General features: G+C 41.2%; 1 protein-coding gene across 2 annotated transcripts in view; it reads left to right on the plus strand.

The window, feature by feature from the left end:
* Window positions 1-12,597, plus strand: part of CPQ (carboxypeptidase Q) — a 409,571-nt gene that overhangs the window by 178,297 nt on the left and 218,677 nt on the right. For both annotated transcript variants that reach the window (XM_045861077.1, XM_045861078.1), the window contains exon 4: window positions 567-774. In XM_045861077.1, the coding sequence (XP_045717033.1) occupies window positions 567-774 (208 nt within the window). The remainder of the gene's footprint in view (window positions 1-566; window positions 775-12,597) is intronic.

Raw genomic sequence — 12,597 nt, forward strand, 5'->3', positions numbered from 1 at the left:
TTATTCACCACTTTCCTTCATGGGAACACAAACATTTCCTATTGTTCTACAGTTTTCTGCATAGTGTTCTACCAACAATCAAGGCTACATATTCGGACCTCAGTGTTTGAGTGGGAAGCCAGTAGCCCCAGAGCCAGTCAGTGACCAGAGAGCTGGGTGTATCTGGGCCAGTTTTCTCTCAGACGTGTGGGTCTGCAGCCGTGATGGACTTCAGAGCTCCCTTTATCTGCTGGAACCCACATGTTCACCTCTTGGTCACGAAGGCACTCTTAACATTCTTCCAAGGTTGAGGCAGTTTGCAACTTTAAAGAATCATCCAAATTATCAAAATAAATTTCTTGTAATGTTTTCTATGAGACAATTATTAAACTGAAGTTTCTAATTTATTTTCTCAACGAGAAACACTGTGTTTACATCAAAAGCAAATAAAACAATATTGCCCACTTGTCCTATTCCTCACATGCAAACAAAAATCAGTGAAAGTCAAGTGTCAAATACAGACACTTAAAACAATACTCGTGGTTTGTTTCTGCCTCGAAGGTAACCTGGTGGTTTATTTTCTCAAGTCCTCACACAGGTGTTCAGGAATACCAGGATGGTGTGCCCAAAATCCCGACAGCCTGTATTACAGTGGAAGATGCAGAAATGATGTCAAGAATGGTTTCTCGTGGCAGCAGAATTGTCATCCAGCTGAAGATGGGGGCAAAGAATTATGCAGATGCTGATTCCTTCAACACTGTAGCAGAGATCACCGGTAGCAAGTATCCAGAGCAGGTGAGCGAAATAGGTTGCCTGGGAACAGGGAGTTGTGTTCAAGAGATAACATGAGTCTGCAGAGATGGTACATGCAGATTCATTAACTGCACATGCTTCATATATATGTGTGTGTGTGTGCGTGTGTTTCCATCAAAAGTTTTACTACATTGACTGAAGAAGAACTAATTGAAGGGTAAAATAGCATACACATGTGGAAATTCAACCTCTAAACAGCTGAGAGCAATATTTGTATGTAATTGTTGTATTTATTCCATTTGGAACCAGCTTGACATTTGAGATCATGTCAATAGCTAATAGTTCTTGCACTTATTATGTGAATTATCTTATTTCATCCTTTCAAAGCTCTGTGAAGTAGGACTTTTTTTTTCCATTTTATAGGTAAGGAAACTAACACAGGGAGAAATATTTATTTAAGGTCCATACAACTAGTTATTGCCTGAGAAAGGACTCACACTGAGGACCCTATGAATTTTAAACCGAGCTTTAAACTACAGTTTATGTGCAATATTTGGAGTTTTTTTAAGTTAAGTTTGAAAATTAAATAGTCCTAGGGGAAGGCCTACCACAGGTTTGCCAGGTGGCAAACACAAGGCCCACAGGCCGACCCGGCCCTCCATCTTGTTTTATCCGGCCCAGCACCTTGTTTCTACCCAGCAGCAGTCCCGAGCTCTTGCTTAACTGTTAAGCAGTAGTTACACTTATACAGTCCAAAATTACACTCGGCCCTTTAAAGGCAACCACGAGGCTGATGTGGCCCCGGGTGAAAATGAGTTTGACACCCCTGGCTCTAGACTATATACTAGCTGCAGATTAAATAACTTTGGCAAGTAACCACTCTCTGAGTCTTAGAGAGGATATCTGTAAAGAAAGGGATGGAATTTATGACTAAGGATTGTGAGGGTTGGATCAGATAATTCAAATAAAATATCCCAGTACAGTGTTTGACACATTCCAGGCACTCACTGAATAGGTGTTTACTTCACATGGCGTGAAGTGCACAATGAACTGTTCTTATAAGGTTTCTGGATCAAATTTACTTTATTGGTAGTTATTAAAATTCTGGAAATAGCTTCATATTATTTTAAGCTTCTTATATAAAATAACTTCTTTTAGTAAATTAAAAACAAAGTTTTCAGGAATTTCAGACTTGTATTTTGTTTAAGGAGACCAACTGGATGAAGGAAAAAGGGAGTAGCGGTGGAGAAACAACCCCCTGCACTTGTCCTGACTCAGGACCTTGCACATTTTTGTTTTGGGTTCAGTACTCTTTTCTTCTTTCCCAAATTGCCTGCTTCCTGGACTGAGGCATGAACCAATCAGCCCTGGGGTCATAGCCACAGGGATAATAGAAAAGCAAGATCTCAGTAGGCCCTTCTGGAGTCAGATGGCTATAATGAAATTTTGTTTCAGATGTTGAGAAAACAGAAATCCAAGATGGTGGCATACTGGGTGGTTGTTACACTCACCTCTTCCCAGGACCAAACTGGAATTACAACTAAATTATAGAACAATCAGCCTGAATAACCAACTGAATACCAGTTGAATAGAAATCCTATAAACAAGGATTTATAGAAGAAGCCACATTAAGAGTGGTAGAAAGAGTGAAGACGTGAAAAGGGCTGGTCCCACTCCCATAGGTGGTGGCTGAGATTCTGGAGGAATGTCTCAGCTTCCAAGGTTCCCCCCGAGGGGCTGGGGTCTCAACTCCAAGCCAAGATCCCCAGCCCAGAGTACCAGAGACAGGAAGAGATACACACATAATCCCTGCCTGTGATAATCAGCAGGGATTCTGTCTGCCAAGGAGAGAGAGTAGACTTCTAGAGACACAGGCATCATCTTAAAGGGCCAACACACAAAGTCTTGTTTGTATCTGCCCACCCTGTGCTGCAGGGGAGGAAGGATGGAGCAGAATGGAGTAGAGTGAGGAGAACTGAGGTTTGTGGCCCTGGGGAGAGAGCTGAGGGGGCAGCTGCTGGGACCCCTGTGCTGATCACTGTCCCACACCATAGATATCACCTTTCTTAGGGAGATCATGCCTCTCCTTATGGCACCAGCCTGGGGGAATACAATACCTACACCGACTGGACTCTCTCTTCCCCCACCCTGTGGAGCTCATGCCCTGAGCCAAGGTGTAGAGGTCTATGCAGACCCAGGAAGTGTCAATGACAGGGGTGTGGCTTTGGGGCTGGGGCCATTCCCCCACTTTCCCATGAACCCGATTGGCACTTCCTTTTCAGTGGAGTTCCTCTACTCCCACCCTCCATATTCCAGGTGGCCCCAGCCTTTCATCTAGTTGTGGCCTTGCCTTGCTGAGGTCTGGGCAGAATCCCAGAAGAACTGAGTTGTATGGCTTCTAGTATGTGGGCCTCTCTTCCCATGTCCTCCCAAACCTGACTGGCACCTCTGTCTCAAGGGAAATCCACTAGCCCCACCGTTTTGACTCCCAGCAGCCCTACCCTGTTGAGCTAGGGCTCTTGGCAGAATCTTGGACCACTGAGTTGTGTGGCTCTAGAACAGGTGCCATTTATTCGTCACATGCCTGGTCAATACAGAGGAATCCCTTCATGAGGCCAAATTTTGGTCTGTCTGGGTTTAATAAACTCTCCTGGTCTCACTGTCATGACTCCCTGAGACCCTGCCCCAGTCAACCAGCAGGTGGCAGCTAGATTTGGTATACCCTAGGGCATTTGCTGAGTGGCATTAGACCAAGCATTGGCACTGACTTTGAACCTCTATCAGTCTGGTGAACACCACTTGCCCCCTACCTGGTGACTCACTGAGAATCTACCTCATGTAACTGCAGTACCATCAGAGGCTCTTTCAGTGACTGAGCCTGTCAGGTAGCTGTTAGGTAGAGGCAGGTAGAAGAGATCTCAGGGTGCCATGGGACTTTTGCTGACATGCCTGGGCCTAATGTTGGTAAAAGCCAGGGTTGGTGCACAGCTTGGTGCTTCCTGCACACACCCAGGCCCAGCAGAGGCAGCCACAAACTGTGGATCTCTATGTAGCTCCAAACAGGTGGCTCAGTGCTAGTCACTGCCAGCATCTGACAGTGGCCAGCACCAGAGACCCTCCCAAGAGGCCGCAGAACCAACACACCCAGTAGTGAGCTTCAGAAAACATCAGAGTAGGATCCAATTAGCTTCACAAGCAGCATGTCCAAAGGCAGATCTCAGCAGGCACCAGACCCTGCTGAGGTGAATTCTGCTGTGTGGTTGGCACCTGTACAGCAGCTCCTACATTGTGGTTGGGGTCAGTCCTGACAGTCAACCAGTCTGAGGGTCAACCCCACACACAAACAGGCCAATATCAATTAAGACTCAATTATAGCAGAAGGGCTCACATAGTCCACACAAGGGACATTCCCTGGACACCCAATTCAGGTGATCAAGAAAATCGTGCCACTTGGTCCCACAGGCCACCTGCTACATCAGGCCACCCTGCAAAGACTGGGAGTCATATCAAATCTACCTAACACATAGACACGAGTACACAAATGAAAAGACAAAGAAATATGTCCCAAATGAAAGAACAGGAGAAATCTCCAGAAAAAGAGCTAAATGAAATGGAGGCATGAAATTTACCAGATATAGAATTCAAGAAAATGGTTGTAAGGATGCTTAAGAAACTTAGTGAGAACTTCAACAAGGAGATAGTAAGCATTAAAAAGGACATAGAAACCATAAAAAAGAAACAGAAATGAAGAATACACTAGAAGGAATAGATAGTGGGTCTACTTTAAGAAGAAGAAGGAAAAGAAAAAACAAAGGAACATATTTATAAAGAATAAAATGGCAATAAACATGTACCTATCAATAATTACTTTAAATGTAAATGGCTTAAATGACCCAGTCAAAAGGTACTGAGTAGCAGAATGCATAAGAAAATAAGACCCATAACACTGCCTACAAGAAACTCACCTCAGAATGAAAGATATACACAGACTAAAAGTAAAAGGTTGGAAAAAGATGTTTCATGCAAATGGGAATGAAAAAAAAAGCTGGGATAGAAATAGTCATATCAGAGAGACCTCATAATAAAGGACATAACAAGAGACAAAGAAGGGCATTGCATAGTGCTAAGGGGCTCAATCCAAGAGGATATAACCCTTGTAGATATTTATGTACTCTACATGGGAGAACCTAAATATATAAAGAAAATCTTGAAGTACGTAAAGAAAGAGAGCAACAGAAAATAGTCATAATTGGGGATTTTAACACCCCACTGATATCAATGGATAGATCTTCCAGAGAGAAATCAATGAGGAAACAGTGGCCTTAAATGATACACTAGATCAGATGGATTTAACCGATATCTTCAGAGCATTTCACACCAAAACAGCAGAGTATATATTCTTTTCAAGTGCACGTAGAACATTTCAGAGGATAGATCACATTTTAGGATACAAAACAAGTCTCAATAAACAAGATTGAAATCATATCACATATCTTCTGTGGCCATAATAGTATGAAACTAGAAATCAATCACAAGAAAAAAACTGAAAAACACAAAATATGAAAACTAAATAACATGTTACTAAACAAATGAATGTGTTAAGAATGAGATCATGAGAGAAATCAAAAGCTACCTGGAAACCAATGAGAATAGGAAGACAACCCAAAATCTAGTGGGCCCAGGGAAAGCAGTCTGAAATTCATAGCATTATAGGCCTACCACAAGAAACAAGAAAAATCGCAAACAAATAATCTAACTTGACACCTAAAGGAACTAGAAAAAGAAGAACAAACAAAGCTCAAAATGAGTAGAAGGAAGGCAATAATGACGATCAGAACAGAAATAAATGAAACAAAGTCTAAAAGAATCATAGAAAAGATCAATGAAATCAAGAGCTGATTCTTTGAAAAGATAAGCAAGATTAACAAACTTTTAACCAGACTCATTAAGAAAAAGATAGAGAAAACCCAAATAAGTAAAATCAGAAGTGAAAGAGGAGGAGTAACAGCTGGTTCCACAGAATTAAAAGGGGTTGTAAGAAAATATTAGGAACCACTATATACCAATAAACTGGACAATCTGGATCCAATGGATAAATTCCTACAAACATACAATCTTTCAAAACTAAATCAGAATAAATCAGAAAATCTGAATACACCAATTACAATTAATGAAATTGAAGCAATAATAATAATAATAATAATAATAATAATAATAAAAACCTCCCCACAAGCAAAAGTCCTAGACCAGATGGCTTCACAGTTGAATTTTACCAAGCATTCAAAGGAGAACTCGTGCCTATTCTTTTCAAACTATTTAAAAAAATTCAAGAGGAGGTAATCTACACAAACTTTACTTTACAAGGCCAGTATTATTCTAATTCCAAAATCAGGTAAAAAAAAACTATGAAAAAAGAAAATTATAGGCCAATATCCCCGATAAACATAGATGCTAAATTCATCAACATTAGCAAACCAGACCCAGCAATACATTAAAAAATCATACACCATGATCAAGTGGGTTTTATTATGGTGATGCAATATCTGCATCAATAAATGTGATACACCACATAAACCAAATGAAAGTAAAAATCATATGATCAAAAGCATTTGATAAAATCCAGCACCCATTTATGATACAAACTCTCAGCAAAGTGGGATTAGAGGGAGCATACCTAAACATAATAAAGGCCATATATGACAACCCCAGAGCCAATGTCATACTCAATAGGCAAAAACTAAAAGCACTTCCCTTAAGATTGGGAACAAGATAGAAATATCTGCTTTCAGCACTTTCAATGTAGTACTTGAAGTCCTAGCCAAAGCAATTGGACAATAAGAAGAATTAAAAGGCCCCCAAATTGAAAAGGAAAACTGTCATTATTTGCAGATGATATCATACTGTATGTAGACAACCCTAAAGATTCCACCAAAAAACTACAAGAACTGATAAATTGATTCAGTAACATAGCAGGATACAAAATAAATATCCAGAAATCAGTTGCATTTTCATTCACCAATAATGAACTATCAGAAACGGAAACAGAAAGCAATCCCATTTACAATTGCTTAAAAATAATACCTTGGAATAAATTCAACCAAGGAGGGCCTACACTGAGGAAAGAAATTGAGGAAGATACAAATAAGTGGAAGCATATAACTGTTCATGGATGGAAAGAATTAACATCATTAAAATGTCCATACCACCTCCCAGCACAGTCAGAAACTTCGAATTGTGTTTCATTCTCTCCTCTTTATCACTGTCCTACAGCCATGTGCTAAATATTATTCAATCCACTTTCAGCATATTTTAAAATAATCAGTTACTGCCTTGACTTTACTGTCATTATTGTCTCAGTTCAAACCCTTGCTATTTCCCTTCTGATGGTTTTCTTCTGATCCCTCCCTCACTTCTTTGTTTTTGCAGGCAGCTCAGGGTTTTCTGCTGTGACACTGATCTGCACAGTGTTTCCCTGCTGTCGGGCCCCCTCTCCTGTTCCCTGTAGGACAAAGGTTATGATAAAGATAAAATTGGAATGCGTAATCAGAGGTGAGCAAAAGAGACAACGAGGGACGTGAGTTTGGAAGGGTTACGTAGGAGGCAATTTAGTTAAGAGGAAATTTTTATAGTAGCACTCATAATTGAGCAGAGAATGAGAATGGAGAAAGAGGGAACGGAAATATATGACAGATTCAAATGCCAACTAAAAACTATTCTTTCATTGACCAACAAATGAGTTCAACCCTCCTAAATTCTGGCAAACTTCCTAAAATCATCCAACTATATTTTTAATTATTGGTAATGCTGACAGTGACATAAACATCGGTCTTGATAGTTTAGCTTGACTAACTTATCTCTGACACATCCTTGCTACCTTACTTCACATTACACTAAATAATAGTGCTAAATAACAGTGAGCAGATGAGTTACAATGGAAATTATCTCTCAAAAAGAATGAGTTGTATAGAATTATCACTATTCTGTCTGCAGGTTGAACCTCCTGGGTGACGTGAAGGTGCCAACAGTCATGCAGTGGCTGGCAGACACTACTCATTGCCAGTGCCCAGCACAAGCCATCACATGTCATTGTTCATGCACAACACTTTAATGAAAGGAAAGCAATTAGCACATAAAGAATTCTTTTGATTTGGCCTAAGGACCACAAAAAAGGTGTGGTGAATTTCAGCTCCAGAAAGATATATATGTGACTGATGAAGCATTAACACATTTCAAAACCCTATTGCATAATCAAGTCATAAGCCTGGACTGAATTAACCACAGGCTTTTAAAAATGCCAATGATACACACACTTTGTTGGGTTTCAATATATGAAATGGCAGAGTAGGGGTATTACACATATTAATCCGACTCTTTTCCTAAGGAACCCACAGTGCCACATTTTGACCTACTCCAAGCCCCCAATTCTGTCTCCACTTGACCTCTTCAGAAACTGCTCCTCTGTGATTTGGGAATGTTTTGGAGGGTTCAGCAGACCTTGACTTTGACAGTGTGCATTTCACTGGGACAAAGCAGTCCTTTGGGAGCTCTGATGGTGGGCATCTAAGCCCCTTTCTTTTAGCTGAATCCTTGGGAAATCCTCGTATCTGTGAGGCCCATCTACAGCTGAGAATGAGTCTGAGGGTGAGAATGAAAGCTCTTTGACTTCTGAGCTGATTCTCCCTGGTGCTAAAATAGCAATATTTTTTCTGCCCCCGATCATTAAGGAACTAATTTGCATTGTAACATTCATAGGACACTGTTGCCATTCATGAATATGTTTTATTTTTTATTAAAGCAATGGAGGTTATCCTAACAAATAGTCTTAAACAGTGGCAGAGAGGTAGGGGGTCTTGGTAATCCAGTATCAATCCCCCGACCATTAGGTGAGCAAACTGAATCATGAGGGACTCAGGGGACACAATAAGCTTGTGAAAGGAATACACCTGGAATCAGACTTCAGATTTCCTGACTCTCATTTCTTTTTGCCCCAAGGGATACTCCATTATGCCTGGGCAAACCATAGCTGGACAGTGTCTAAATCTGAGGGATGTGGGTAGATTCAGGACGCAGGCATTACATAGTCTATATTACATGCAAGTCATTACACAGCAGAAATTGTGTTGTACTTCCATGCTTTTTCTCCTGGCATCTCTTTTTCTAGCACAAAGAGATCCACATACTTTCCCTGGTTGTGTCAGGGTTTCCTTAGTGCCTTCATGGGGGTGACACCCGGGGAACCCACCTGTGCTTGGTCTGTTTCTTCTATGCATCCTCGCTCCTCCAAGTCTTTCTTGGGTCTCATTCCTTTTTAGCTCCTTGTCACTTGGGAAGAGGACATGATGGGTGAAGGCCCTCCATGGTGTTAAGGACTCTTTATGACGCCTTATTTCCCTGCACCCCTGTCTATACCCTTTTACTCCCACCACTCAGGTAATCGGGTATTGGACCACAGACAAAGCCAAAACTGATCTATTACGAATTACATCGTTAAAAAGAAACCTCTTTTTATTTTGAAATAATTTTAAACTCCTAAGAAGGTACAAACACACTGTTAAGGGTTTGGATGTACCCTCTGACCAGCTTCCCCAATGCTAACATCTCACCTAACACAGTGTGCTAACTTGAGGAAATGGGCAAGACGGTCCTCCTGAGAACGGGGGCTTTCTTCTGAAGCAGGGGCTGGCTGCCTGGGGGCGACCTCTGTGTAGCACCCGGTGTGGGGGAGGGGGTGCTGTTCTGGCATTACGCCAAATAGTCCTTTCCTGGCCATGATGCTCTCAGGATATTCCACTCGAACACGCAAACAAACGCAGAGGGAGGGTTGTGCTCCAACGGACCTGACAGGAGGGCAAATCACCTAAAAACAGGGGTTTAGCACCTGTGGGAGAGACGCTTTCACCATGTTGACTCTTGCGGCTGGCCCATTTCTTTTGCTTTTCGCTAGTTTCCTATGCCCTATTCTGAAGCTTGCTCAGTAAAAGCACTATTTAAAAAAATTTAACTTCCTCAAGAATTCTTATGAGGGAATTGTGTGGGAAAGTGTTTGAGATTTTTTTCTTTCAGTTGATAATGCCCAAACCCATTTTGATAAAACCCTGATGAATGGAATTGCCTTTTTATACATGCCTTTTTCCTACAGCGGTTATTTTCATGGCTTCAAAAAACAATTTCCGTTTCCTATGCTGGTATTATTTCAAATATAATGCAACAATGTGCAGGCTGGTGGGAAACATTGAAACGAAAGCTTTAGTTTGTCAACTGAACACTTCACTTTCTCTTTTCTTTTTCTTCTTCTTTTTTAATGTAGGTTAAATTTTTCCAACATCATCACTACTGACATTCTGGGCCAAATGAGTCTTTGCTGTGGGGATCTGTCTTGTGTATTATAGAATATTTCACAGCATCCTCCCCCATCCTCCCTATAGTTGTGACCATAAAAATGTTTCCAGACATTGCCAAACGTCTGGGACAAAAGTCACCCCAGACCCAGACCCACTGGTGTGGAGTCGAGGAAAGAACACTGGGTGGGTTTTGCCAGGTGTTGGTTCTGGTTTTAGCTCGTGACAAATAAGCCAAGGGACCTCGGACCACTTAATCCTTCAGCAATAGAATGAGGGACTTTGTCTGGAAAATCTGGAAGGTCATACAATCCCATTATTTAAAAGAGAATACTTGGAGATCATCATAAGATTGGTGGGATGCAGTGCAGACTGTTAGACAGTAACAAGACACAGAGGGAGCTCTTACATTACTTCACAGAGTAGGGGATGTTGCTAGGTGTTTGGGTTTGTTTATATTCTGTATTAAAGTATAGTTAGGAGCTCTTCTTTAAAAAGCAAAGCAAGCTCCTGTTTTGTGGCATTTCTTAGTTTTTACTGTGGTAATGTGCATTGGGAATTTTTAGGAGAGAGTTTTGCAATATATTCCCCAAACTTTTTTGGGAAATAGCAGGATAGAGGTCCAAGATCCATTGGGTAGCTTATGCTTTCATGTTTCTTAAATACCCATTTTTTTTCAACTAGTCATTTATTCAACACATTTAATATCTGGTACGTGTCAGATATGTGACACGAGGGTGGTAGCAATAAGCTTGAGTGGGCAGAATAGCATTGTGCTTCGTTAGAAATGTATCCTGCAGAAGTCAGATCCCGCCTCTTACTTTTTGTTGGTAATTTATTTTGCCTCTCTAATCCTCAATAAATATTAGCCTTCTCTGCAGAAGAGAGAGCTTATGCAAAAGCAAGGAGTTGAGAAATAGGAGAGGCCCATCAGGAAGGATTATGGAGGGGCTGGCAGGCCCAGTGCAGGCCTGGGGCCTTGTCATGTCAGCAGTGGGGAGTGATGGGAGGGTTTTCATGGTAGACTTGTGTTTGAGTTCACTCGGGCCATGGTATACACTTGAAGAGTCAAAGATTGAAATCTTGTGAGGAGATAACAGGACTTGAACTGAGACCATTGAAACAGGTGAAAAAAAGGAGGAGGATTCAGGAAATGTTTAGGAAATAAAATGGGCAGAAGTTGTTAAAGTCATCACATAGGGAGAGAAAGAGGATAAGTCAGTTTAGGTGAGCAGGAAAATGTATGCATTAATTCTATAAGAATTTACTCAACTTCTACTACATGCGGGGTTTATCAAAGTGCCCTCACAGCACTGGGGGTTTCATGGCAGAAATGGGAAAGGAAATAAGTAACTGTGATAGAAGGTGGTAAGTGTCATCACGTGGCGGCCACAGGGCACAATGAGGGCTCATTTCAGGGGACCCATCCAGGTCAAGAGAGCCAAGCCAGGGTTTCTGGAGGGACCCAACGTATTCCTCCGGCATGACTAGCTAACCATGAGGAGTTAATCATCCTGAAAGGTTATGGGAACAGGGTTGGGATGGGAAATAATCCAAGCAGATGGAGTAGTATTTATGGAAGTCCAAAGAGTAGTGCTATTTCTTTTTTAAGGAATGCGATATGACCTCCTATAATTTTCAATTCCATTGGATAATGAACCCTGTTTTCATGGAGCCATGCTATAAAATAACCTAAAGGCAAAGACGTGGCTTATTTCATGTATATGTGTTTTTAAAAATGAATTATTGAGGAGCTCAGCAGTGCCTTTGGAAACAGTGTTACCGTTGATGCTGTCAAGACCCTTGTTGAAGGAATACACAAAACCAGGCTGACCGGGTGGACACACTCATTCCATACATAATTGAAGAGCCGGAGGCTCTGCAGCACACGCCAGTGTTGTCTTTCATCTGAATGTGTAGTCTGATGATTAGTAAAACCCCCTTAATGGGTACAGCAAGTTATTCCGCCTGGGTGGGAGCCTTTTTACTAACTTAAGCAGCTGTTTAAACTTTCATAAGCAAAGTAATTATTAAATCTCTCATGAATATGTTGGTTGGAACATTTGTTCACATCTTAACCTTGAGTTGGAAAGTTTTGGAGGGGGGTGGGACTAAAGAATTTTAAGCTGGCAAATTTTATTCTTTTTCTCTTCTTTTTTATTATAAGCTTTTTTTTTTTATGGCCTAGAGCAGCCAACCTAAATCATGGAAGGAAAAATACATGTGTGGCAAGCATGAGACATTTTATTGTTTATTTTTCAAATTTCTGAAATGTACGCAGAGCTGTGCATGCCTCTGGGCTCGTAAAGACAGCAAATGGAAACAGCCCAAGCCAGACAGACTGTTGTAGATAGATAGCCACCCAGGTAGGCAAAGCAAACCTTGGAGAGCTTACTCTTTCCCGTGCTCGATAAGTCATCTTAGTGTGCCAGAATGGGACTTCCAACCAGGAGGATACCATATTTCATAGGTCTGAGCACCTCCCTTTTATTAGTAATGAAGCTATGTAGTATAAATAATAATCACA

This window comes from Phyllostomus hastatus, unplaced genomic scaffold (genome assembly GCF_019186645.2).
Source record: "Phyllostomus hastatus isolate PE091 unplaced genomic scaffold, TTU_PhHast_1.1 phas_scaffold_21, whole genome shotgun sequence".
In the NCBI taxonomy this organism is placed as follows: Eukaryota; Metazoa; Chordata; class Mammalia; order Chiroptera; family Phyllostomidae; genus Phyllostomus; species Phyllostomus hastatus.